Source organism: Myxocyprinus asiaticus, chromosome 29, assembly GCF_019703515.2.
Source record: "Myxocyprinus asiaticus isolate MX2 ecotype Aquarium Trade chromosome 29, UBuf_Myxa_2, whole genome shotgun sequence".
Taxonomy (NCBI): Eukaryota; Metazoa; Chordata; class Actinopteri; order Cypriniformes; family Catostomidae; genus Myxocyprinus; species Myxocyprinus asiaticus.
Genome location: NC_059372.1, coordinates 166883 through 190725, shown reverse-complemented (window position 1 = coordinate 190725; position 23843 = coordinate 166883). Strand labels below are relative to the sequence as shown.

General features: G+C 38.7%; 1 protein-coding gene across 2 annotated transcripts; it reads left to right on the top strand.

Moving 5' to 3' along the window:
- Window positions 1-250: 250 nt before the first annotated feature.
- LOC127419830 (ras GTPase-activating protein-binding protein 2-like) lies at window positions 251-16612 on the top strand. Of its 2 annotated transcripts, none has more exons than XM_051661599.1 (13): window positions 251-429; window positions 850-946; window positions 1039-1120; window positions 4033-4206; window positions 6518-6605; window positions 6886-6994; window positions 7312-7537; window positions 7617-7718; window positions 7969-8059; window positions 8151-8201; window positions 12021-12149; window positions 12240-12358; window positions 14689-16612. In XM_051661599.1, exons 2-13 carry the CDS (start codon window positions 852-854, stop codon window positions 14923-14925), a joined length of 1503 nt encoding a protein of 500 aa, XP_051517559.1. In that variant the 5' UTR covers window positions 251-429; window positions 850-851; the 3' UTR covers window positions 14926-16612. The 2 variants fall into 2 exon arrangements, with proteins under 2 accessions (XP_051517559.1, XP_051517558.1); XM_051661598.1 differs by having other exon boundaries at window positions 7614-7718.
- Window positions 16613-23843: the final 7231 nt, after the last annotated feature.

The following is a 23843-nucleotide window of genomic DNA, read 5'->3' as shown; positions in this document are numbered from 1 at the left end:
CGCGCCCCTGCCGGAAGACTCGCGCACGCACAGGTTGCATGACGCAATTTTCCCGCGACCCCATTGGCCGGAAAGTCGCTTCCTTTTTTTCTTTATGTCAGTTGTTTCTTTTTTCTTCTTTTTTCTTACTGTAATAAGTACAACATGACAGAAAAACATTTAGAACAATAACAACTAAAATAAAATAATAATAGTAATAATAATAATAATAAAACATACAAGCGAAGTCGCTTCCTGTGCGTCAACGGCAAACGGGCGCGTGCGTGCGTTTGTGCGCGTTCGCGTCAGTGCAGTTTAGTTCCTTTCCGTTCGTCTCCAGTCGCTTTCAGCGGAAAAAGAGGCGTTGAGCGCTCGGATCGCTCGGGTGTGTGCGGGGCGTGCGTGCGGAGTGGCATCGCTGCGTTTTATTCAGCGTTTCTCTCACATTCGGTGAGTTTAAGCGCGTTAGCATGAAGCTAAAGCACGAGCGCTATTGTCTGTCTGCTGCGCGCACGTGTACAACACACTGTTATCTGTTTATTTATTTATCACTCCGTATGTGTCTCTATCTGTACATCACTCTAATCTAACCATCTATTTATCATTTATAGCACTATACATCTATATAAACATAATATATCATTAATCACTGTCCTCTCACCTGTCTGTCACTCCATCCATTTAAAATTCATCTGTCAATATTTGAATTACTTTATTGGCTTTATTGTTAAACATGCGTGTATAAAGTCTGTCTGTGTCTTGTAGTGATTAATTATCTTGTGTTCTCCTGTACCTATTTGTGTGTGTTTGGGGTGGTGTTGTGTAATGTGTGTGTGGTGTTGTGTGTGTGTGTGTGTGTGTATGAGAAAGAGATGGTGATGGAGAAGCCAAGCCCCCTGCTCGTAGGACGCGAGTTTGTGCGGCAGTATTACACACTCCTCAATAAAGCCCCTGATTACCTGCACAGGTGAGACAAACACATTTATACACATTCAAACCATTGATCATAATGACACATTCAAGTGTAACACCGTTATTGTGTATGTGTGTGTTGATCAGGTTTTACGGCAGGAACTCGTCATATGTTCATGGAGGTGTGGACAGCAGCGGGAAACCAGAGGAGGCCGTGTACGGTCAGGCTGTGAGTGTTTAACACACACACACACACACACACACACACACACACACACACACACACTGATTGACAGCTCACATCACAAACATTACACTCATCTCAGGTGTGTTTTTCATTTTGAAACTTGAGGTCATTCATAATAATGATAATAATGATAATACATTTGTGAAATGTATTGTTTAAAGCTGATGTAACTTTTTCCTCTTAAAATACTTCTATACCAGCTCAATATGCAGAGACAGCCATAAGTGATCCATTCATAGGTTAAAAATTCTTCTAAAGACTGGCTTAGACCCGCCCCAACAACATTGACTTGAGGGCGGGAGTATCTGACTGTTTGAACAACAGCAGAAGGGGGCGTATTCAGAGACTTTGAAAACAATGTTTATTTTTGCTATTACATTTGGTGGCTCAGATATTACATAATTCAGCTTTATAAGGGGTTTCAAAACACTATAGCAGGAGACGGTCAAGGGAATCCTGGAAAGTCATGGAATTTAGAAATTGTGTTTTCCAGGCCTGGAAATGTTATAGAAAAACAAGTTAACTCCGAATGTTTTGGAAAAGTCATAAACAGTGAATAGGCGTAGTGCCATGCGGTGGCACATTTTTGAATTAATAACATGATCGAATTAACAACATGATACCGCATATACAACCCCAATTCTGAAAAAGTTGGGACAGTATGAAAAATGCTAATAAAAACAAACAGGAGTGATTTGTCAATTATATTCACCCTTTGCTATATTGAAAGCTCTACAACTACAAATTATATGATGTTTTACCTTATGAATTTTCATTTCTAATCGGATGATCGAATCAAGTGTGAAAGCAGCCATATGTATCTGTATATGGGTCAATTATATTTATTACATCATCGATTTGGATGCAATTAAACTGGAAATGCACATAAGATGATGTTATATTCATAACACCCAGACTACACTACATAACTGTGACAGACGGGATCATCACTTGCTTAATGACCGTTTATTACAGTTGTGGATCAGTTTTCTTCCAGTCGACTTCCTGTCTGCTGATAATTAAAGTGACCGTTCACCTCAGAATGACAATTCTCTCATCATTTACCCATGTCGTCTCAAACTCGTATGACTTTCTTTCTCCTGCAGAACACAAAGATATTTGAATGTAGATTTGATGTCTGATTGTCTGTAAATACAAGTGAATGGTTACCAAATTTCCAAGCTCCAAAAAAGGACATCTAGGGTTCTGTGCATGCATCAAGCATGAGGAAGTGTTACTGAGCTTCAAATCATGATCGTGCAATGTCAAGATTTATCGTGAAAAAGGAGTTACATTTTGGTCTGATTGTCACCCAGAGCTGATCGTCTATCTTCAGAAGACATGGATTAAACCACTGGAGGTGTATAGATTACTTTTATGATGCCTTTATGTTCTTTTTGGAGCTTGGAAGTGTGTGACCCCATTGACACCTGATCTCTCCATCAAAATATCTTCATTTGTGTTCTGCAGAAGAAAGAATGTTATATGAGTTTGAGACGGCATGAGGGTGAGTAAATGATGAATTATAATGTTTGGGTGATCTATTTCTAGTTCCTTTATAGTTGTGTTTATGAGCACAGTCAGATCCATTACATGTACCGATTAAAGTGTCACAAAACAACATGCATATGAACAAAAAGACTTATTATATATTAATAGAATTATTACAAAATTCAGAAACATTAAGGGTGGACATTAGAAACCTTCTGAACATTAGTCCAGACTCATCACCCTAATAAAAATAAATGCTTAATACCTTCATAAGCGGTTAATAATCAGATCATTCTTAACAGATTAGTAGTTCATGAACATTCAAATATATATGAAAATATATTAATCAAACTTTCATGACTATTTGTGTGTATTTTAACCTGTAAAGCCTGACATGTGAACGAATGATCAGAACATTATAATTTTTAGACATTAAACTGTTTTTAGTACCAGAAGACAAAATATAAAAAGCACATGTTTGTGTATCATATTTAATAGATTATGCTTTAGAGGTCATTTTCCTCCATTTAGTTCTCCATTGGAGTTTTATTTCAGTAATCTGTCAGATACATAAGAGTGCAAATGATATATAATCCACATTTCAACATATTCACTTAAACATAGTGCTTTGAAACAACGATAGACTACTCTTATAAAGCAAACATTTACTGTCAAAAAAATGCAACTTTAAATATAATTAAAATAAGCTGTCATTTAACATAGAGACACTTTTCACGCAAGTCCGCCGCCATTTTTTAACTGATCGATTTAAAACATTAAAACCATTTTTGTTTTCACAAATAACCACCAGATGAGCCATAAACATGTGAAACGTACATAAGTGGTTTAGCTCATGCGCTTGAACAGACAGTGAAACATCATGGCATTATAAGTTACATTTTAATGATCTTTTAAACATTGTATCATGCAATAATCTTAATGTTACTTGTAAAAGTAAGAGGGCTCACTGCAAGAGTTCACTGCAGGTCTCACAGTGATGACATCATCATGCCACAGTCTCATCAGAGATCTTTTACAGCTTTATCATAGGAGAGAGCGTAACCAATCATGTAATGGCCCTTTGTTCAGTGTTACGACAGTAAGTCGTGTTCTCAATAAATGAGAAGAGCTTGAAACTGACACCTACCTGTCGCAAAATCATCTTCTAAAACGACACACATGGTTCATTCTAAAAGGATTGTTTAGTGTAAAACATGTTGAAGATTAGCGGACAGGCCTTCGGTTCATTAAGTGATGATCTGTTTCTTCACAAAATCAGTTTATTCAGCACACTGAAGCATCTCCTCGCTGCGTTATACTGTTTTGCTAACCTTGAAGGCTCACCCTTGGCAGACGGGTTCAAGTTCTCTTGTTAACGTGTGTGTGTGTGTGCGTGTGCGCAGGAGATTCATAAGAAGGTGATGTCACTGCAGTTCAGTGAGTGTCACACTAAGATTCGACATGTTGATGCTCACGCGACCCTTGGAGACGGGGTCGTCGTCCAGGTGATGGGAGAGCTGTCCAACAGCGGCCAACCGATGAGGAGATTCATGCAGACGTTTGTGCTCGCTCCTGAGGTGAATTATGAACTGATATATCAACCAGGATCTAACATTTACATTAAATATTGTAAATATTGTATCAAATATTCATTCATGTAGATCTCACTTATAGAATGCCTTTATGGACTTCAGTATCAGCATCATCATTGGCAAACTCATTACAGTAGGGCTGGTATTGATTTCCCAATTCGATTCTGATTCACAAGCTTTCGATATCGATTCATTTGGGTATATTTCAGTTATAATGTCCCATTTGCTTACATAGGAAATAAATTATCTCCCAGTTAATGCTGTTCATTATACAGGGGACCTTCAAACTAGGTACATTATTTAAATATATTAGTTTTACTAATTATATTTTTAGTTTTTTATCATTTGTCACATTTTAGCTTTCAAATCAATGTATTCAATCAATAAATAAGATATTAGATTGCATATGTTACTTTTTGTTTCATGTTTTATGTTTAATTGCATAATTTGTGCTATTTACAGGTATTTATATTGAGTTGTTGTACATGTGATAAAAACTGGTACTGTTTCTTTAAGAAAACCGGCATTTCTGTAAACGGCGTCTGTAAATGGCTTCCCTTACGAAAATCACATTGTATCTGTTTTGTTTTCATTTTTTTTACGTTGATTATTGTCAAGGTCCAAATAAAGAGAACATTATATAAGAGGAAGTATTTAATTCACTGATTGGATTATCCAAAAAATAGGCATTACAAAATGGTTATTTAATATATAAACCAATTTTAATTGGTTGAAAAAATGACTCTGTGTTATATATTGTTATCGTGATGTAAAATAACTCGTATCGTGATGTAAGATTTTGTTCATATCGCCCACCTCTAGTTCTGTCATACAAGTTCTCATCTTGGCTAATTTCCTTTATTTTTATGAGTATTTTCCTCAGATATTTCATAGCATAAAAGCTCCTCCAGAAGACGACAACGCAAGGCCGTTTTAATGTAATTTTTCTGAAATGAGAAGCTTGTCACTGCGGGCACGTGAGACGGGAATAACACAGGCTGCTTTTACCAGTGTGCGATATAAAACCCGCTGTACTCGCCAGCTTCAGGAAAGTTTAAACCTCTGTGGCAGTGAAGCGCTGTAATCATTAGATGATTTTACTGTGCATTATTAACTAAAGTAGCTGATGCATTGTGTTATTACCGGACATTGTGTCTGAACACATTTGAATTTGTCAGACATTAGGACATTTTAACGGTTAAAAAACGGTATGTATCGGCTAACGGAAACCCTGGTGTGTGTATATTAATAAGTTGTAGATGTTTGTAATTGTGTATATTTTGTTTCCCTTATCTGTTTGTGTGAGCAACTGGGAGTACAGACATTTCAAAATAAGAGTCCCCGGTGTATTTTCGGCTTCTTTATAGTTATAAGTCCTGCGTTATACACCAAATCTTCATTTATGATTTCTGGTTATTATTGGAAATTTGGTTTCTTTTTTTTTTCTCCCAATGTGGAATGCCCAATTCCCAGTGTGCTTTTAAGTCCTCGTGGTGGCGTAGTGATTCGCCTCAGTCTGGGTGGCGGAGGACGAATCTCAGTTGCCTCCGTGTCTGAGACCGTCAATCCGTGCATCTTATCACGTGACTTGTTGAGCGCGTTACCGTGGAGACATAGCGCGTGTGGAGGCTTCACGCCATCCACCGCGGCAACTATGCACAAATCACCACGCAACCCACCGAGAGCGAGAACCACATTATAGTGACCACGAGGAGGTTACCCCATGTGACTCTACCCTCCCTAGCAACCGGGCCAATTTGGTTGCTTAGGAGACCTGGCTGGAGTCACTCAGCACACCCTGGATTTGAACTCATGAACTAGTGAACTCCAGGGGTGTTAGCCAGCGTATTTTACCACTGAACTACCCAGACCCCCACGGAAATTTGGTTTCTTATTGTCTCTGATTTTGTTTTAACACATTCAATATATCAATTTTAAAAGTTAGCGTCAGATTTATCAGTTATTGATATACTGGTACATAAAACTATTTTACTATGATCCGGTATGGACATACTGAACTAATTTTATTTGCTTAAGTCTTAAATTCTTATGTTTTTACATTTGTGCAGCATCCCTGTTTAAGAATTGATATCAAGATCGTTCAAATGGAGATCATGATGCATCGGGAAATCAGTATTTTTACCCAGCCCTTGTCAGCAGTTGTCAGAATACACAACACAGTGAAACATTCATTATTACAGATAAATGCATCTAATGTTTCAGTATATTTTGTGATGTAGAGCTCAGTTAAATGGTGATTATTAAATGTGTGAAGTTGATTTTGTGTGTTTTTCAGGGTTCGGCTGTTAATAAGTTCTATGTACACAATGACATCTTCCGCTATGAGGAGGAAGTGTTCGGAGACTCTGAGGCTGAACTGGGAGGTAAAACTATAAAACAAACATGACCTTTACCCCTGAACACACCTGTAACACACACAATAATAATAATAAATATCAATTCTAACATTCGGTTTTCCTGTACAGTCTGTATCAGTAAATGTTTCTATTGTTTGTTTATATGACTGCTGTTTTTTGATCCCCATTTTGTTTCCTGTTTCAAATGATTTTTCATCTTATTTTGATTCTCAACTCGATGGAAGCTGACTCATCTCACTTCATGTATATAAAACGTTGTAATATTGTGTTTGATGTGTGTGATCAGACTCTGAGGAAGAGGAGGTGGACGAAGAGCAGGTCGAGACTCAAGCGTCACCTGAGCCCAATCAGGACCGGCCCACCAGCAGCACCTACTATGAGCCCCCTCCTCTCAGGTACCTGAAAGTCTGCTGCTGCTTATGTCATTATAATCTCATTGAGCTGAGGAGACAAGTTAGGTAGTGCTGCTGTATGTAATGTCTAGGAGTCAAAGGTCACAGGAAGAACTAGACACTGGATTTGACAAATGTTTGTGACGCTCATCACATTAAATCTGTGAAAGACATTCAGAGTTTTATTTAGACACTCAGCAGAAAGTAAATGAGATAAACCGCAATTTTGTTCAGTCTTGATGCTAATAGTCTTTTGTAGTCTGTCACACATGGGTTTGTGGGTTATTATAGCACTGCGATTGATGCTTCATGTTCTGCAGTAATGGAGTCGAGGAGCAGCAAGAGGAGGCGGGACCAGAGGCGGAGCCAGAACCCCAGCCTGAGCCACAGGCCAATGAGGAGGCAGAGGCGGAGCTTAACCCTGAAGCAGAACTGCAGGTGTCAGAGGCGGAGCCTGAGGAGGACGAGAAACTGCCTGAAGAGGAGAAAAACCCCACCCCAGGCCCCGCCCAGACCCCGCCCCCTCAGACCACTGAACAGACCAAGGTAACTGGAGCGCCGCTGTGGTGGTGGTGTTGTAAAGGTGTTGATGTGAAGTGTTGAATGTTTGTGATGTCATCAGCAGGCATTCTCGTGGGCTTCAGTGACCAGTAAACATCTTCCGCCCGCCGGAGCGCTGCCTGCTTCTGGAATCTCGCCACACGTGGTGAAAGCCGCCAGCGTTCAGGTACAACACCAGCCACATGCTTCATTTAAATAATTTGTGATAACTGTGATTCGTATATTAAGGATGTGACTGTTGGATTAGTTGATTTTCTTCTCAGTGTATGTGAGAAACATAATGTCCTCTGACTAGAAATGTCAGCCGTTTGTGTGTATGTATTTATTGAGTAGAAAGTTATTCCTAATGTTTCTTTAGAGTATTTTACCCAGACAGACTCACTGTAATATTTATCCTGTCTCTGTCTGTCTCTCAGCCTCGTGTGGAGGCAAAACAAGAAGTTCAGTCATTGTTACCCAGAGATCAACGGCGAGAGAGAGCCTTCCCTCCACGAGCAGCCAGAACTGGTGAGACACACACATTATAGTGACTAATACTTTAAGGCAGTAATATGTAGCAGAAGTGTTATTAATGCTAGTGTGTGTTTGTGTTTGTCAGACGGCAGTGTCTCTGAGGCTCAGGGCGGGAAACAGTACGTCAGTTTTAAAGGTGAGTTAAAAACTAAAACACGTAACATAAGAATAATTTAGGGATGCCCCGATGGATCGGCCACTGATCTATTGCACCTGATCTGCGTCTGAAGTCTGTGATCAATAATTGGCTGATCGTGCTTAGATCAAGGTTATTGACACAAACTAGCAGTGAAGAAATATTTGCGTTAACTAAGAAATAAAAACGGGAGTTAAAACAACGAAAACTAAACTGAAACTATAAATGTGCACTACGAAACGAACGAAAACTAAATAGAAATACGGGGCCAAGCACACCAACGTATGGCATGTACGGAAGTGTCACTGGACATCACTGATTATGACTAAGAAAAGCAGCATAAAAACATAGATAGAATTGCTCAAATTAAAATACAGTTAATTATAACTCTATAGGCGGCGCAGTCACCAAATTTACATGGTAAGGTCAGGGTGTGGTCATTATCACACACAAAGTTTCATGAAAATACGGCAAAACGTTGCAGAGATGCAGCCTCAGATGCTTTTTGGTGACTTGCTATCAGATTCGTTGGAGTGTTTTTCAAGAACCGTTTTTTTCTGTCAAAAAGCTTTTGATAACTGTTTGTCATGAGTGTCCCTAGATAAAACATGACACATTTTGTTCAAATCGGACTTGCGGCTTAGGAGGAGTTTGAAAAAGTAGGTTTTCAATTAAATTCAAAATGGCGGACAGGAAGTATGGCCAACCATGGCACATTTGGCATCGGGGTATTCGGCATAACTTAAGGAATCTAAAGAGAGCAAACAATAGGCCAAAATAATCAAATGTTATAAGCATTTTTAAACAATTAATTATAAATTGACCACAAGGTGATGCTGGCCCAAAACTTTATAGGTACCCTCAGGGCACAGTGGTGATGAAGCATACTGAGTTTTGTAACGGTATGCCAATGCGTTTGTAAAATACAGCATTTTACGACAAAATTCAAAATAGCCAACGCCCAAAATGGCCGACACAGAGTTGGGTATCATTCAACTCGTTATACCCCAAGGAATCTAAAGAGACTAGTCTCATGATTTTAGACTGAACTTTTCAGAAGTTATGAGCAAAAATAGCCATTTTCATATCTCCTGACCACTAGGTGGCGCTATGCCAAAGCACTGTAGGTGCCCTCATATCCCAAAGCATTGCGAAGATACAGCCTAGTGTCCATTTGGCGTGCTCGCCGTTGAATTAGTTGAAGCATTGTTTTAGAACATTTTGTTTTATCAAAAAGCTTTTGATTTTTTTTTTTTTTTTGTCCCCAGTGTCCCTAGATGATACATGACAAATATTGTGCAATCGGACATACAGCCTAGGAGGAGTTAGAAAAAGTATGTTTTTCAGAAAATTCTAAATGGCAGAAAATCTAGTTTGGCGGAAATTGAAACCATGGTGTGCATTCGACTCGGCATGAGCCAAGGAATCGGAAGAAAAATAATTTTTATTCTAGGCCTTATAGTTCAAAGTTATGAGCATAAACGTAAATGAAATTTTGAACAGTTGGTGGCATTAGAGGGTTGGAGTTAGAGACTCCAACTATGTGTCAGTTATAGATCAGAGTGTCCTCTATCAGTGTGCCAAATTTCATAACTTTCTTTTGTACGATTCTATGGGCTACCATAGACTTCAATGGCAGAAGAAGTCGGAAGCATAAATATAGCTGCAAGCAGCGATGACAGGCCCAAGCACAACTGGTCCATTTCCACCCGGTTGCCTTCGGAAAACAATGCAAGGTGGACACATGCATTTGGCATTTGACATTATTTTAAACAATTTTGAAGCAATTTGAGTAAATATAAGAGGACTATTTTAAAGTCTTGTTGTAAGAGCCACACTTCCTGCTGCCAGTTGGTGGCACAATGAACGTGACCCATAATAGCTGCATCCATGTGATCAGCCGCCATTAACAAACATACAGCTGAATTTTCATAAAAATCACTCAATGCACACAGAAGATATAAGGCACTTCCTGTTTCACATTTTTCGCCATAAATGTATTGCTTCACCATGGTGACACCATTCAAATTTATCAAAAATCTGTTTGCAAGTTAGCATCTACAATGTCTTGGCATAATGTTGCACAAATTTGGTGCCAGTCACATGAATCCCCTAGGAGTATTTTAAAAGTTCAGAGCCTGCGATTTTCAGAAAATCCAAAATGGCCGACTTCCTGTTGGGCAGAGCTAATGACTGGGAGTATGAAAGTTGTTCGACTTGATGGGAACAGTATACAGCTCTGGAAAAAATGAAGAGAGCACTGTAAAATGATCGGTTTCTCTGGATTTACTATTTATAGGGATGTGTTTGAGTAAAATGAACATTTTTGTTTTATTCTATAAAGTACTGACAACATTTCTCCCAAATTCCAAATAAAAATATTGTCATTTAGAGCATTTATTTGCAGAAAATGACAACTGGTCAAAATAACAAAAGATGCAGTGTTTTCAGACCTCGAATAATGAAAAGAAAACAAGTTCATATTCATTTTTAAACAACAATATTAATGTTTTAATTTAGAGTTCAGAAATCAATATTTGGTGGAATAATCCTGATTTTCAATCACAGCTTTCATGTGTCTTGGCATGCTCTCTGCCAGTCTTTCACATTGCTGTTGGGTGACTTTATGCCACTCCTGCTGCAAAAATTCAAGCATCTCGGCTTTGTTTGATGACTTGTGGTCATCCATCTTCCTCTTGATCACATTCCAGAGGTTTTCAATGGGGTTCAGGTCTGATTGGGCTGGCCATGACAGGGTCTTGATCTGGTGCTCCTCCATCCACACCTTGATTGACCTGTCTGTGTGTCATGGAGCATTGTCCTGCTGGAAAAACCAATCCTCAGAGTTGGGGAACATTATCAGAGCAGATGGAAGCAAGTTTTCTTACTGGATAACCTTGTACGTGGCTTCATTCATGTGTCCTTCACAGAGACGAATCTGCCCGATTCCAGCCTTGCTGAAGCACCCCCAGATCATTTTTTCCAGAGCTGTATATGTACCAATTTTGGTGACTGTAGGTGAAAATAGGGGTACTACAAAGCGCCCCCCCTTACACGCCCATTTTCAAGGGGGCGCTACAGAGCCCCCCTGTATGCCCCGCACTTTCGGTGCTTGGCCCCTAATCATGGAGAAAATTAGTTTTTGTTTTTCAATCATTGTTGAATGATCAGATTTTCCTTAAAGAACCGACAAGCAGCAGATTGACGTAAAAACAACCAATCACAGTTTACCTGCATAAGTGATGATTAGAGGCATAATTTTGATCTGATTTAAATGGCCAATGTCTTTATTTTATTCAGTTATTCAGCTTTGATAGGCTGTTCGACTCTGAAATCATTAAAAGTGATATGAAATCCAATCAGAATCCAGCATTCAATAACGCCGTGGTGTTGACTAACTTGCGCTTCAGACAAAAATTGGCCAGTTTGTGCATTTCTTCACCGCCAGTGCCAAAAGTAAAAAACAAAAGAAAAAGCCAAACCATCAAGCACAACTCTCTGCACTGCACTGGTGTTTCATTTGGAAACAGATCATTCTTGTTCATTTCTATTGTTGTGATTGTGAACAAACCAAACAAATCTGTTGATTCAATGACTCATAAAGATGCTCTTTTGTTGCCACCTGCTGCCGTAAAGATGTAATCAGCAGAAATGGTCACTGAACAAAATCCCAGCACTATTTGTAAAGCTTTGAATACAGGCAAGCGGACGGTTTCAAATAGTGAAGCGTCACAGTGCCGTTATACTAAATATCAACAACACTCGGATTACTGCTTGACCTCTAGACGCTGAAGCCATCATTTATTTATGTGTGTGCAGGTCGTGGGGAGTCTGATGCTGGTGACGTGGACACTCGCAGGTCTGTTCGGTATCCTGACGCTCATCAGCTGTTTGTTGGGAATCTTCCTCATGACATTGATGAAGGGGAACTGAAGGATTTCTTCATGAGTAAGTCACCTTTGAACCTTATGATGATTGACGCTTTTGATGGTGTGTGTGTGTCACTTCACGTTTGTTTGTTTCGTTTGTTTCGTTCAGCGTTTGGGAACGTTGTGGAGATGAGAATCAATACAAAGGGAGTCGGTGGGAAACTGCCAAACTTTGGTTTTGTGGTGTTTGATGACTCTGAGCCTGTGCAAAGGATTCTGGGAGCTAAGGTTAGTTTGAATAGTTGGAATTAGTGCTGGGTAAAAATATTGATGTTTTTTTCTGATTAATCAAGATCTTAATTTGAAAGATATCGATTCTTAAAATCCCAAGATTGATATTTTACTATATGCACAACCCTTTACAATGACACATTTCACACTATGTGACTAGAAATGTCTGTGATTGCCACTGGCTGGTAAAAGTTGATATTTCTCTCAGCAGTGATTGAGTAGTACAGTGGGGTGATATAGTTCAGATTGAGATCTTTTCACTGTGTGTAAAGTTTGAGAGTAAAGTTTGATTATAATGTGTGTCCAAAGACGAGATCCACACAATCTATTTGTCATTGAATAATGTCTCTTTTAATATCATTTACTGTTCATTACAGTCAGAAACATTTATTTCTAAACACACACAACACGGATGCAGTAAAGCCGTTCTCTGAACTGATGCTATTCTTAAAGAGACAGTACCATTTAACACTTGTTTTAATAATCTAATGTAAATACTTGTAACTAGTACAAACTATACATGTATTAGTAAACGTAACAAAATATAAATGTGCAATATAATACATGCAATTTCAAAACATATTTATTGATTGAATACATGAAATTTGAAGTTGTGCGTATTTCACGACATGCAGTCGTGCATTAACTATTGATCTAATATGACAGCTGTTCAGTAAAGAACGTCAACCAATAACAATTACGATGTAAAAAAAAAAAGTAGCTATAAGACAGAAAAAATAGGCCTGTGATGTAGCGTACAATAAACCTAATGTATTCTAAACATGACGTGCACACAGAATAAAAGATACTCATTAAGCAGTCGGCACCTCGTTGAAAATAAACAGTTATTTTCTAGGCTACTTACTCAAAAGCATAAGTTTTTGATGAGCAAAATTAACCCGTCGACATGGTCCGGTGAAAGATGGGACTTGACTCACCTGAGGCGGCTGTCCTGCGCTTGATAAAGCCCGCTCGGTGAATAAATAACGTACAAGCTTGCACAGATTTAAAGAAGACTCAAAAGTGAAAACATCCATAGGGACTTTTAAACGTTTGGAAAGCCGATTCCCGCACCACCGAAGTGATTTCATAACTACTTTGTTGAGTTTGCTTGTCTAGTGAGAGGACATTTTCCAGCGCACTCCACAAGTGAGAGAGGGAAGAAGCACGCGCAGCCTGAGGTGAAATTAAACTCTGTATCTGCTCCAGATATCCTCTTTTTTTAAATAATATTTGTATTATTAATTCTATTTAAAATATGTAACATTAATATGACAGTAAGTGCAGCCAAACGTAAATGTGTAAAAATGATGATCAGTTTAACGTGGGGAAATATTAACCAACTAGTAATTCCAGTGTCGACTAGCAGCATCAGAACCGTTTAGTCGACTAGTCTCGCACAAGTGCTTTGAAATTTGCAGACAAATCAGAAGTGTTTCATTTTTATAATTTATAAAAAAAAAAACAAAAAAAACATGTGCACTGTACATATTATTATAATCAGTAAAAACATCAAACTCATCAAATAGTCATGTGTCATATGTTGTTGGAAAGCTCTCAAAGAGTAGAATACAACCAGCCTATCTGTTTTACTCACAGACACAAATATAGCGAGTAATAGTTAAGTATATGTCTTTAACAATTATGTTGGTGTTGCTTATATGCCGCATTTTCACTTATAGCTTCAATGATAAATAAACAGAACATAAAATATCACATATCATTACTTAGAGGAGGTGATTATCTTTCAAACGAGTCCCACACACAAGATAATCAGATGTATAGATCATTAGATAATCCACATGAAGCACAATGTTACATATAACCACCAGGAGATGGCGCCAAATACATGACACAGACTCAATGATGACTCAAATGACACAGAATGAAACTCATTCTGTGAAATCTCATTACTAAAATCATGTCTGCATGCTATACAAACCTTTAGTCATTGTTGTGTTTGCATGTGTAATTAGTTCTTATGTTCAATTATTATGTTTTATTTGTTTGGAGAGGCTTTTGAACACCATGATAAAGTTTTCTTTACAGTGATACCAAACACTTGACCCTCTTTCTTTTTTTTTTTTTCATTTTTTTTTTTTTTTTCCAAGTTATAAGCCTTTAATTTTGGGTATGCCACTGAAACAGGAAATCTTTAAAAACACCTTCTGATCTTAAAGGTTAAAACATTTTGAATCTGGTTAAATGTATTTAAAATCAACACGCATTTTTTTATCTGTTTCACAGCTAATGCATCAAATTGAAATCTCGACAAAAGGCTGAAAAATATCGTAAGGAAGTGACCATTTTTCTGTTCTCTCCTACAGCCAATTATGTTCCGTGGTGAAGTGCGACTCAATGTGGAGGAGAAGAAGACGCGAGCGGCTCGAGAGCGAGAAACCAGAGGAGCGGCTGACGGTCGCCGCGGACCTCGAGGTCCTATGGGGAACGGAATGGGGCGTGACAGAGATGGGCGTGGCCCGCCGTCATCAAGGGGAGGGATGGGGGCGGGGAGAGGTGGCGGTCAGAGTGGAGAGAACCGGTTTGCGGGACCGCGCCGCTGAGACGCCCCCTGGTGGATGGGATGATCGCAGAAGGAATCTCTTTGCTTCTTTTTTTTTTTTTTTTTTTTTTTTGCTCCTATTTTTTTCTGTCTCTCTTGCTTTTGGACTGTGATTTTCTGTAAAAGACTCAACAGAACTCTCACCCGCACCGATAAGAAGCTGTCATCTGCGCTTTTTTTGTTTCATTTTGTAAAAAAAGAAATTGTGAAGATGAACGGGACAGGTGTGACCTTTTTTGATGTGGAACAAAAGTTGAATGTCACGGTGGGGTTTCCTCATAGAACTGATTTCTCGCAAATTTTATAATGGACAAACATCAACGCTTCATAAATCAGTGCTCGTGTACACGTATTTATTTTCCTAGTTAATAAAAACAGTGGTGGTGCCTTAACTCTCTCACTCAATCTCTTTCTCTCTCTCTCTCACCCAATCTCTTTCTCTCTCTCTCTCTCTCACCCAATCTCTTTCTCTCTCTCTCTCACCCAATCTCTTTCTCTCTCTCTCTCTCTCTCTCTCACCCAATCTCTTTCTCTCTCTCTCTCTCTCTCTCACCCAATCTCTTTCTCTCTCTCTCTCTCTCTCTCACCCAATCTCTTTCTCTCTCTCTCTCTCTCACCCAATCTCTTTCTCTCTCTCTCTCTCTCTCACCCAATCTCTTTCTCTCTCTTTCTCTCTCTTTCTCTCTCTTTCTCTCTCTCTCTGTCTCTCTCTCTCTCTCTCTCTCTCTCTCTCTCTCTCTCTCGTGATGTAAGATCTGAGGGTTTATTCATAGACGGCTGTGGTCGTCGCATGTGCTGTGCGTGTGTGTGTTGGCAGTATTACAGGTTCTGAACCCGGAACAGTCCAGTTTTGTGCTGAATGCGTGTGGCTGCTTTTATTGTATGTTTGTTTTTAGTTTTGAGACTGAAGCTGGATTGAAGTTCTTCACTGAATGAGATTTATTGTTTTCTTCTGTTTACCGAAAACCACTTTGCATGTCCGTTTGCCGAGCGAGACGCGCTTTTCATACAGAGTTCTGAAGCACTTTCTCACTGCACTATACACATGCGTTTGGTTCTGGTCCTGGGTTTGGATTTTACTTCCATCGGCTTCAGCAGGTTTTTGTTTGAATGTGTTTTCAACTTTCAATAAACTACTGAAATCTGCAACAAACTGCTGCATTCAATTTCCTGGTGATTATTTAATTTGATTTTGTTCAGTTGTTTGTATGATTAGTAATGTTAACACACTTTTGAAAATGAGAGTATTTTAACGTTTACAAAAAGAATTTAAATAAATTTTATTGAGCTTAACTTGTATTAAACCCAGAACATTCCTTTAAACATTTTAACATCAGATCGTGTCAGATCATTTATTTACAAAATTTCATCAGATACCGAAAATGAATTCTTATAGAAATGAAAGTCTGTTTGATTTCTGTCTCAAATGAATGTTTATGATCTTTAAGTTATTGTGCATCACCCTGCTGTACTTCATCGACCTGTAATGAAGCGAAACTGATTTTCATGTAAGATTTGAACTAATTACACAATCTATGCTCCTGTTTTTAAAAGAAGCTTTCGGTGTCAGAGGACAGGATATACAGGTGCATCTCAATAAATTAGAATGTCGTGGAAAAGTTCATTTATTTCAGTAATTCAACTCAAATTGTGAAACTCGTGTATTAAATAAATTCAATGCACACAGACTGAAGTAGTTTAAGTCTTTGTTTCTTTTAATTGTGATGATTTTGGCTCACATTTAACAAAAACCCACCAATTCACTATCTCAAAAAATGAGAATATGGTGACATGCCAATCAGCTAATCAACTCAAAACACCTGCAAAGGTTTCCTGAGCCTTCAAAATGGTCTCTCAGTTTGGTTCACTAGGCTACACAATCATGGGGAAGACTGCTGATCTGACAGTTGTCCAGAAGACAATCATTGACACCCTTCACAAGGAGGGTAAGTCACAAACATTCATTGCCAAAGAAGCTGGCTGTTCACAGAGTGCTGTATCCAAGCATGTTAACAGAAAGTTGAGTGGAAGGAAAAAGTGTGGAAGAAAAAGATGCACAACCAACCGAGAGAACCGCAGCCTTATGAGGATTGTCAAGCAAAATCGATTCAAGAATTTGGGTGAACTTCACAAGGAATGGACTGAGGCTGGGGTCAAGGCATCAAGAGCCACCACACACAGACATGTCAAGGAATTTGGCTACAGTTGTCGTATTCCTCTTGTTAAGCCACTTCTGAACCACAGACAACGTCAGAGGCGTCTTACCTGGGCTAAGGAGAAGAAGAACTGGACTGTTGCCCAGTGGTCCAAAGTCCTCTTTTCAGATGAGAGCAAGTTTTGTATTTCATTTGGAAACCAAGGTCCTAGAGTCTGGAGGAAGGGTGGAGAAGCTCATAGCCCAAGTTGCTTGAAGTCCAGTGTTAAGTTTCCACAGTCTGTGATGATTTGGGGTGCAATGTCATCTGCTGGTGTTGGTCCATTGTGTTTTTTGAAAACCAAAGTCACTGCACCCGTTTACCAAGAAATTTTGGAGCACTTCATGCTTCCTTCTGCTGACCAGCTTTTTAAAGATGCTGATTTCATTTTCCAGCAGGATTTGACACCTGCCCACACTGCCAAAAGCACCAAAAGTTGGTTAAATGACCATGGTGTTGGTGTGCTTGACTGGCCAGCAAACTCACCAGACCTGAACCCCATAGAGAATCTATGGGGTATTGTCAAGAGGAAAATGAGAAACAAGAGACCAAAAAAATGCAGATGAGCTGAAGGCCACTGTCAAAGAAACCTGGACTTCCATACCACCTCAGCAGTGCCACAAACTGATCACCTCCATGCCACGCCGAATTGAGGCAGTAATTAAAGCAAAAGGAGCCCCTACCAAGTATTGAGTACATATACAGTAAATTAACATACTTTCCAGAAGACCAACAATTCACTAAAAATGTTTTTTTTTATTGGTCTTATGATGTATTCTAATTTTTTGAGATAGTGAATTGGTGGGTTTTTGTTAAATGTGAGCCAAAATCATCACAATTAAAAGAACCAAAGACTTAAACTACTTCAGTCTGTGTGCATTGAATTTATTTAATACACGAGTTCCACAATTTGAGTTGAATTACTGAAATAAATGAACTTTTCCACGACATTCTAATTTATTGAGATGCACCTGTAAGTTTAAGTCTTTTGAACTAATAATGCTTAATGTGACACCATCAGATAGAAATATATAAAAAAATTGTCTTTTGCCCTTGCTACAGTATATAGATCACCCGTGCCGTATTCTGATTTCCTTGGTGAATTTGCTAATTTTCTATCAGATCTAGTAGTTACTGTAGATAGAGCTTTAATTGTTGGTGACTTCAGCATTCACATAGATAATGAAAATGACACGCTGGGATTAGCATTTATCGATATTCTCAACTCTCTTGGAGTCAGACAAAATGTAACAGGACCAACTCATTGCCATAATCATTTGCTAGATTTAATTCTGTCATATGGAGTTGATGTTGATACTATAGAAATTCAGCCGCAGAGCGATGACATCTCAGATCATTACCTCGTCATTTGTATGCTGCAATCAGCTAATGTTACTCAATCTACACCACGCTATCATTCAGCTAGAACAATTCTTTTGACCACTAAAGATAGCTTCACTAATAATCTTCCAGAATTGTCTCATATACTCAGTAAGCCCCAAAGCCTAGAAGAACTTGATGAAATAACAGAAAATATAAATACAGTCTTCTCTAGCACTCTTCATAGTGTCACCCCCCTTGATTAAAGAAAATTAAAGAAAAAAGCCCCGTACCATGGTACAATGATCACACTCATGCTGTCAAGAGAGCAGCTCAGAAAATGGAGCGCAAGTGGAAGAATACAAAATTAGATGTATTTTGTGGTGCATGGAAGGATAGTGTCTGTAGCTACAGACAGGCAATAAAAGCTGCCAGGTCAGCATATTTGAGCAAACTCATGGAAAATAACCACAACAATCCTAGGTGTTTATTCAGTACTGTGGCTAAATCGGTTAGGAATAAAGCATCGACTGAACCAGATATTCCGTCGCAGCACAATAGTAATGACTTCATGAATTTCTTTACTGATAAAATGAAATTAATCAGAAATAAAATTGGAACTATGCAATCAACAGTACCTCAGAAAACAGTGTCTCATAATTTTCCTCACGAGCAGCTTTAATCCTTCACTGTCATAGGTCATGAAGAGCTAACAAAACTAATCGAAACATCAAAAGACACAACATGAATGTTAGATCCAATACCAACTAAGCTCTTAAAAGAGGTATTCCTTATAATCTCAGAAACTCTTCTTAATATTATTAACTACTCGCTATCCTTAGGACATGTCCCAAGAAACTTTAAATGGCAGTTATCAAACCACTTATTAAGAAGTGTAGCAAATTAGCTTAAAAGGGAATTATTTATAATTAATTATAACTGGTTATAATTAATAATAAATATTTAGATTAGATCTTAGAATTAACTGTAGCAGAATCGATATTACAATTACTTGATCTGTCCGTCCAGCGAGCAGACAATATAATTATTTATCAATTCTAGGAAGATTACTTTCCTGGCCAAGGAACAATAGCCTTCCTACTTATACAGTGCTAGCAGTAGTTTAGCATGTTGCAAGGAGCAACATTCAGTGACTTTGAATTATGAGCGGAACACAGAGACAATCAATTGTGAATATAAGGGATTTAATAAATGAAACTATAACTAACATACAAACAAACTAAGCAAAACATACATATATAGAATGATGGAATAGTAAGAAAGAGAGAGAGAGAGAGAGAGAAAAGAATGGCAGTATTTCAAGGGTTTTAAAACTCTCAGTTAACCACAACCTAAATGAGAATCATCAGAGGCACAATTCACCTTAAAAGGGGTTCAAACTTAAACGCGCATCTAATCAGTTGTAAATGGTTACTTGCATTGGTTTGTTGCTGAATAAGAGTCTTGATGCGGTAGACGAGGTTCTCGATGATTTCTTTAGGAGTGAGTTGAAGAAGTCCACAGGAAATCCACAAAGTTACTTGAAGGTAAACACTGCCAGAAGGTTAAACTCAAGAGAGAGTTTTGGAGTGGGTTGGTCTCAAGAAGAAGAAGTTTTGAGCGATGATTAGTCTGCGCTCTGGAGTTTTGATAGTTCATTGCCGCACCCATTTTGTGGGTGGAGTGGCCAATCAGAGGCATGCATTTTGAGCGGGAGAAACATCCTTTGTCTCCGTTTATGGCCCATTCGCATTTTATTGCTGATCTGGACCGCTAGTGCAGCTTTTAATTCAAAACATAGTAAGAATTGTTCGATGCATTTCACGATCACATGGTGTACATTATTGTGTGAGAAATAAAGGGAAGATCATTTTGATACCAAGAAGGTAACCTCCAGACGATATTAAAGCAGAGATACACTCATACACTTGAATATAGGCATTTAACGTCTAACTAATACAAGTAAAGGGTTTTAACTAAGTTAATATGATAGGGGAATATACATACAACACATGCATATAGCAGATACATTTATAACTGCTTACTATGGCCTAAATAGAGAAAATGTCTTTAGGTGTGTGTGTGACGTGTATTGGAATTACTGGAGACAGACAACTGCTCTGGTGCCTGGCACGGGGGGGGTCAGTCACCTCCCTTTCTGTGGAATGTGTTTGAAGCTTGATGGAGACACTTCAGAGGAGACCTGTTTTAGCGTCCTTTTGATAGTGATAAAGACCATCTGCAATTTAGCACCCATATAAATGTAAACGTGGAGACCAGGTCAGTAATTTATATGCAAATGTCAAAAGGCTAAAAGGTTTTTCTTCAAACAAAGTTTTTTTCAAACAAAGTGTAATTAGCCATCACTAATCTTACACAGACGTTACAGAAGCCACAACTTGATCCTGGAGAATTGGCTAATTACAGAGCGATTTCAAATCTTCCATTTATGTCAGAAATACTAGAAAAGATTGTGTCCTTACAACTATGTTCATTTCTACAGAGAAATAGTATATATGAACAATTTCAGTCAGGATTTAGGCCTCATTACAGTACAGAGACTGCACATATCGGAGTTACAAGTGACTTGCTCTTATCATCTGATCGCGGCTGCATTTCTCTTCTAGTGCTTTTAGATCTTAGTGCTGCCTTCGACACCATAGATCACGACATTCTCTTGAATAGGCTGGAGAATTATGTTGGCATTAGTGGACTTGCATTATCACGGTTTAGGTTCTATTTATCAGACCGCTACCAGTTTGTATGTGTAAACGAGGAATTGTCAAATAAAACAAAAGTATGGAGTACCACAGGGATCAGTTTTAGGGCCTCTGCTTTTCTCCTTATATATGCTACCCCTGGGAGATATTATCAGGAATCGTGGAATAAATTTCCACTGTTATGCCGACGATACCCAACTTTATATTTCTTCTAAACCCAACGAAATTTCACAATTCTCCAAATTAGCAGAGTGTATCAATGAAATCAAAGATTGGATGGCCAGAAATTTCCTTCTACTCAATTCAGACTAAAAAGAGGTACTAGTTATTGGACCAAAAACCTCTAAAAATAAGACACTAAAATATCATTTCACTCTCGATGGATGTACTGTTTCATTATCTTCTACAGTGAAGAACTTAGGTGTTATATTTGATACCAATCTGTCCTTTGAAAATCAAATTACCAATGTTTGTAGAACAGCATTCTTCCACCTCAGAAATATTGCTAAATTATGACACATGCTCTCTGTTGCTGATGCCGAAAAACTAATTCATGCGTTCATGACCTCAAGACTAGATTATTGTAATGCATTACTGGGAGGATGTCCTGCAAGATCAACAAATAAACTTCAATTGGTTCAAAATCAGCCAGAGTGCTGACTAGATCAAGAAATATGATCATATTAGCCCCATTTTATCATCGTTACATTGGCTACTGTTAAATTTCGTATTAAAGCTAGGGTGTGCAATCTTTTCCAGAAACATTTTTTTGTTATACTGGTTGAAAGACTCTTCACATCCTGATAGCAATCAATAATTTAAGTGGTCTAAATGTAAAAATAAATAAATAAATAAATAAATATATATATATATATAGATATATCTTCTGTGGAAGGGACAGGACTAAAAAATGATCGACCAATCATTGCATTCGGTCCGAATGTAATGATGGGTGGCCTTCCCGTCTGTCAATCTATATTTGCATACCGCCACGCAACTTGTTCGCGAAGACAATCAAACGTCGTCAGCGCGGGTTCTTTGACGCTGTGCAGAGTGAGCATGAGAATGGAAGGCAAACCGCAGCTACCTTGTGTTCCTCCTGAACCACCAGTAAAAGGAAACAAGAAAGAAAAACCGTGTTAGAAACTGCTACAAGGCTTAGACTCTGCTCTGTGTGTGTTCATGTGTGATAGAGGAGGCGTGGCTTTGGAGACACCTCTGAAGCGAGGGCGGGCTCTATGCTTTCAAAGCTAGCTTGCTAACTGCTAGCCTCTCTGGATTACACACCCTAGCTTTAATTTTAAAATTCTGTTAACTACATACAAAGCTTTGAATGGTCTAGCTCCACAGTACTTAAGTGACCTTCTGTCATGCTATATTCCATCACATTCATTACGATCACAAAATTCTGGCCTGTTAATAGTTCCTAGAATATCAAAATCCACAAAAGGAGGTAGATCCTTTTCCTATTTGGCTCCTAAACTATGGAATAGTCTCCCTAACACTGTTCGGGACTCAGACACACTCACTGAGTTTAAGTCTAGACTAAAGACTCATATATTTAGCCAGACATACACCTCATTTATCCATCAACTCACAATTAGGCTGCTTTAGTTAGGTCTGCTGGAACCAGAAACATCTATCATGATCTATAACTCTGCATAAAATTGAATGGCATCTATGCTAATATTATTCTATTTGTTTCCCTGTCTCAACCATATCATATCATTTATATCCTGAGGTCTCCAGAACCGGCTGGATCCAGCTCCATTCCTGCTTGGTGTCGGACTCCACTGATACATGTCTCTGAGTGATGACAAACTACAGCCGGTGCTAGCCAGACATCACTTCAGTCTATTACGATGGACTTCACAGAGGATGAACTGATGCCAACTCCAACTGTAAGACATGGGTGTGGCAGCGGGGGCGTGGTCAAGCATCTCTCCGGAGAGAGAAAAAGCGGTAAGGGCGCTTACACCTGAGCTAAATTATGTCTAACACCTGTCTCTAATTTCAGTGAGCACGGGGAGAGCGGCATAAATAGAGACACACCGCAAATAGGAGGGAGAGAGAGCCTGGGCACGACAGACCCGAGCAAGAAGCAAAGAGTTTTTATTACAAATGATGAGAGTTTATTTCGTGAAACGGTGTGTGATTGTTGATTAACTTTGTGCATAACGCAAGGACTGGGAGACTGTAATTTGTGCTGCAGAGAGAGAGAAAATAAACCCTTACCTGAACCAGGAAAGCTGCTTCTCGCCTCCTCTTTACAATGGGATACTTCATATGCCACTGTCTGAACCTTGGATTTAGGATGGACCCCACTGAACCTCACTGAAATTACAGGCCGGTTGAACTGCGATGCACCTCACTGATCTCTGCCTGCATCACCTCGGTCTAATGATGGACTACACTCTTATAATGGTATACATAGACTATCAAATAATTGTCAACAAAACCCTTCATCAGCCAACTAACAAAGGACAATTCATCAATGTGAACTTCTGCAGTTAATCCAGGATGAACTTCAAAGACATTAGTCATTAATCTTACAGTTCATACAAAATATTTGATTAAACACTGACCCTTAACACTTACTTAGTTTACTCATTTTAAACCATGACTTGCACTATACATAAGTAATATTGTCATTATATTCATGATGTTAGTCAGAGGGGAACTGG

Coding starts and splice junctions, on each gene's coding strand:
- LOC127419830 (XM_051661598.1), top strand. CDS start 852: ATGGTGATGGAGAAGCCAAGCCCCCTGCTCGTAGGACGCGAGTTTGTG. Junction 7,719..7,968: donor TGAAAGCCGCCAGCGTTCAG/GTACAACACCAG, acceptor TCTGTCTCTCAG/CCTCGTGTGGAGGCAAAACA. Junction 12,359..14,688: donor AAAGGATTCTGGGAGCTAAG/GTTAGTTTGAAT, acceptor TCTCTCCTACAG/CCAATTATGTTCCGTGGTGA.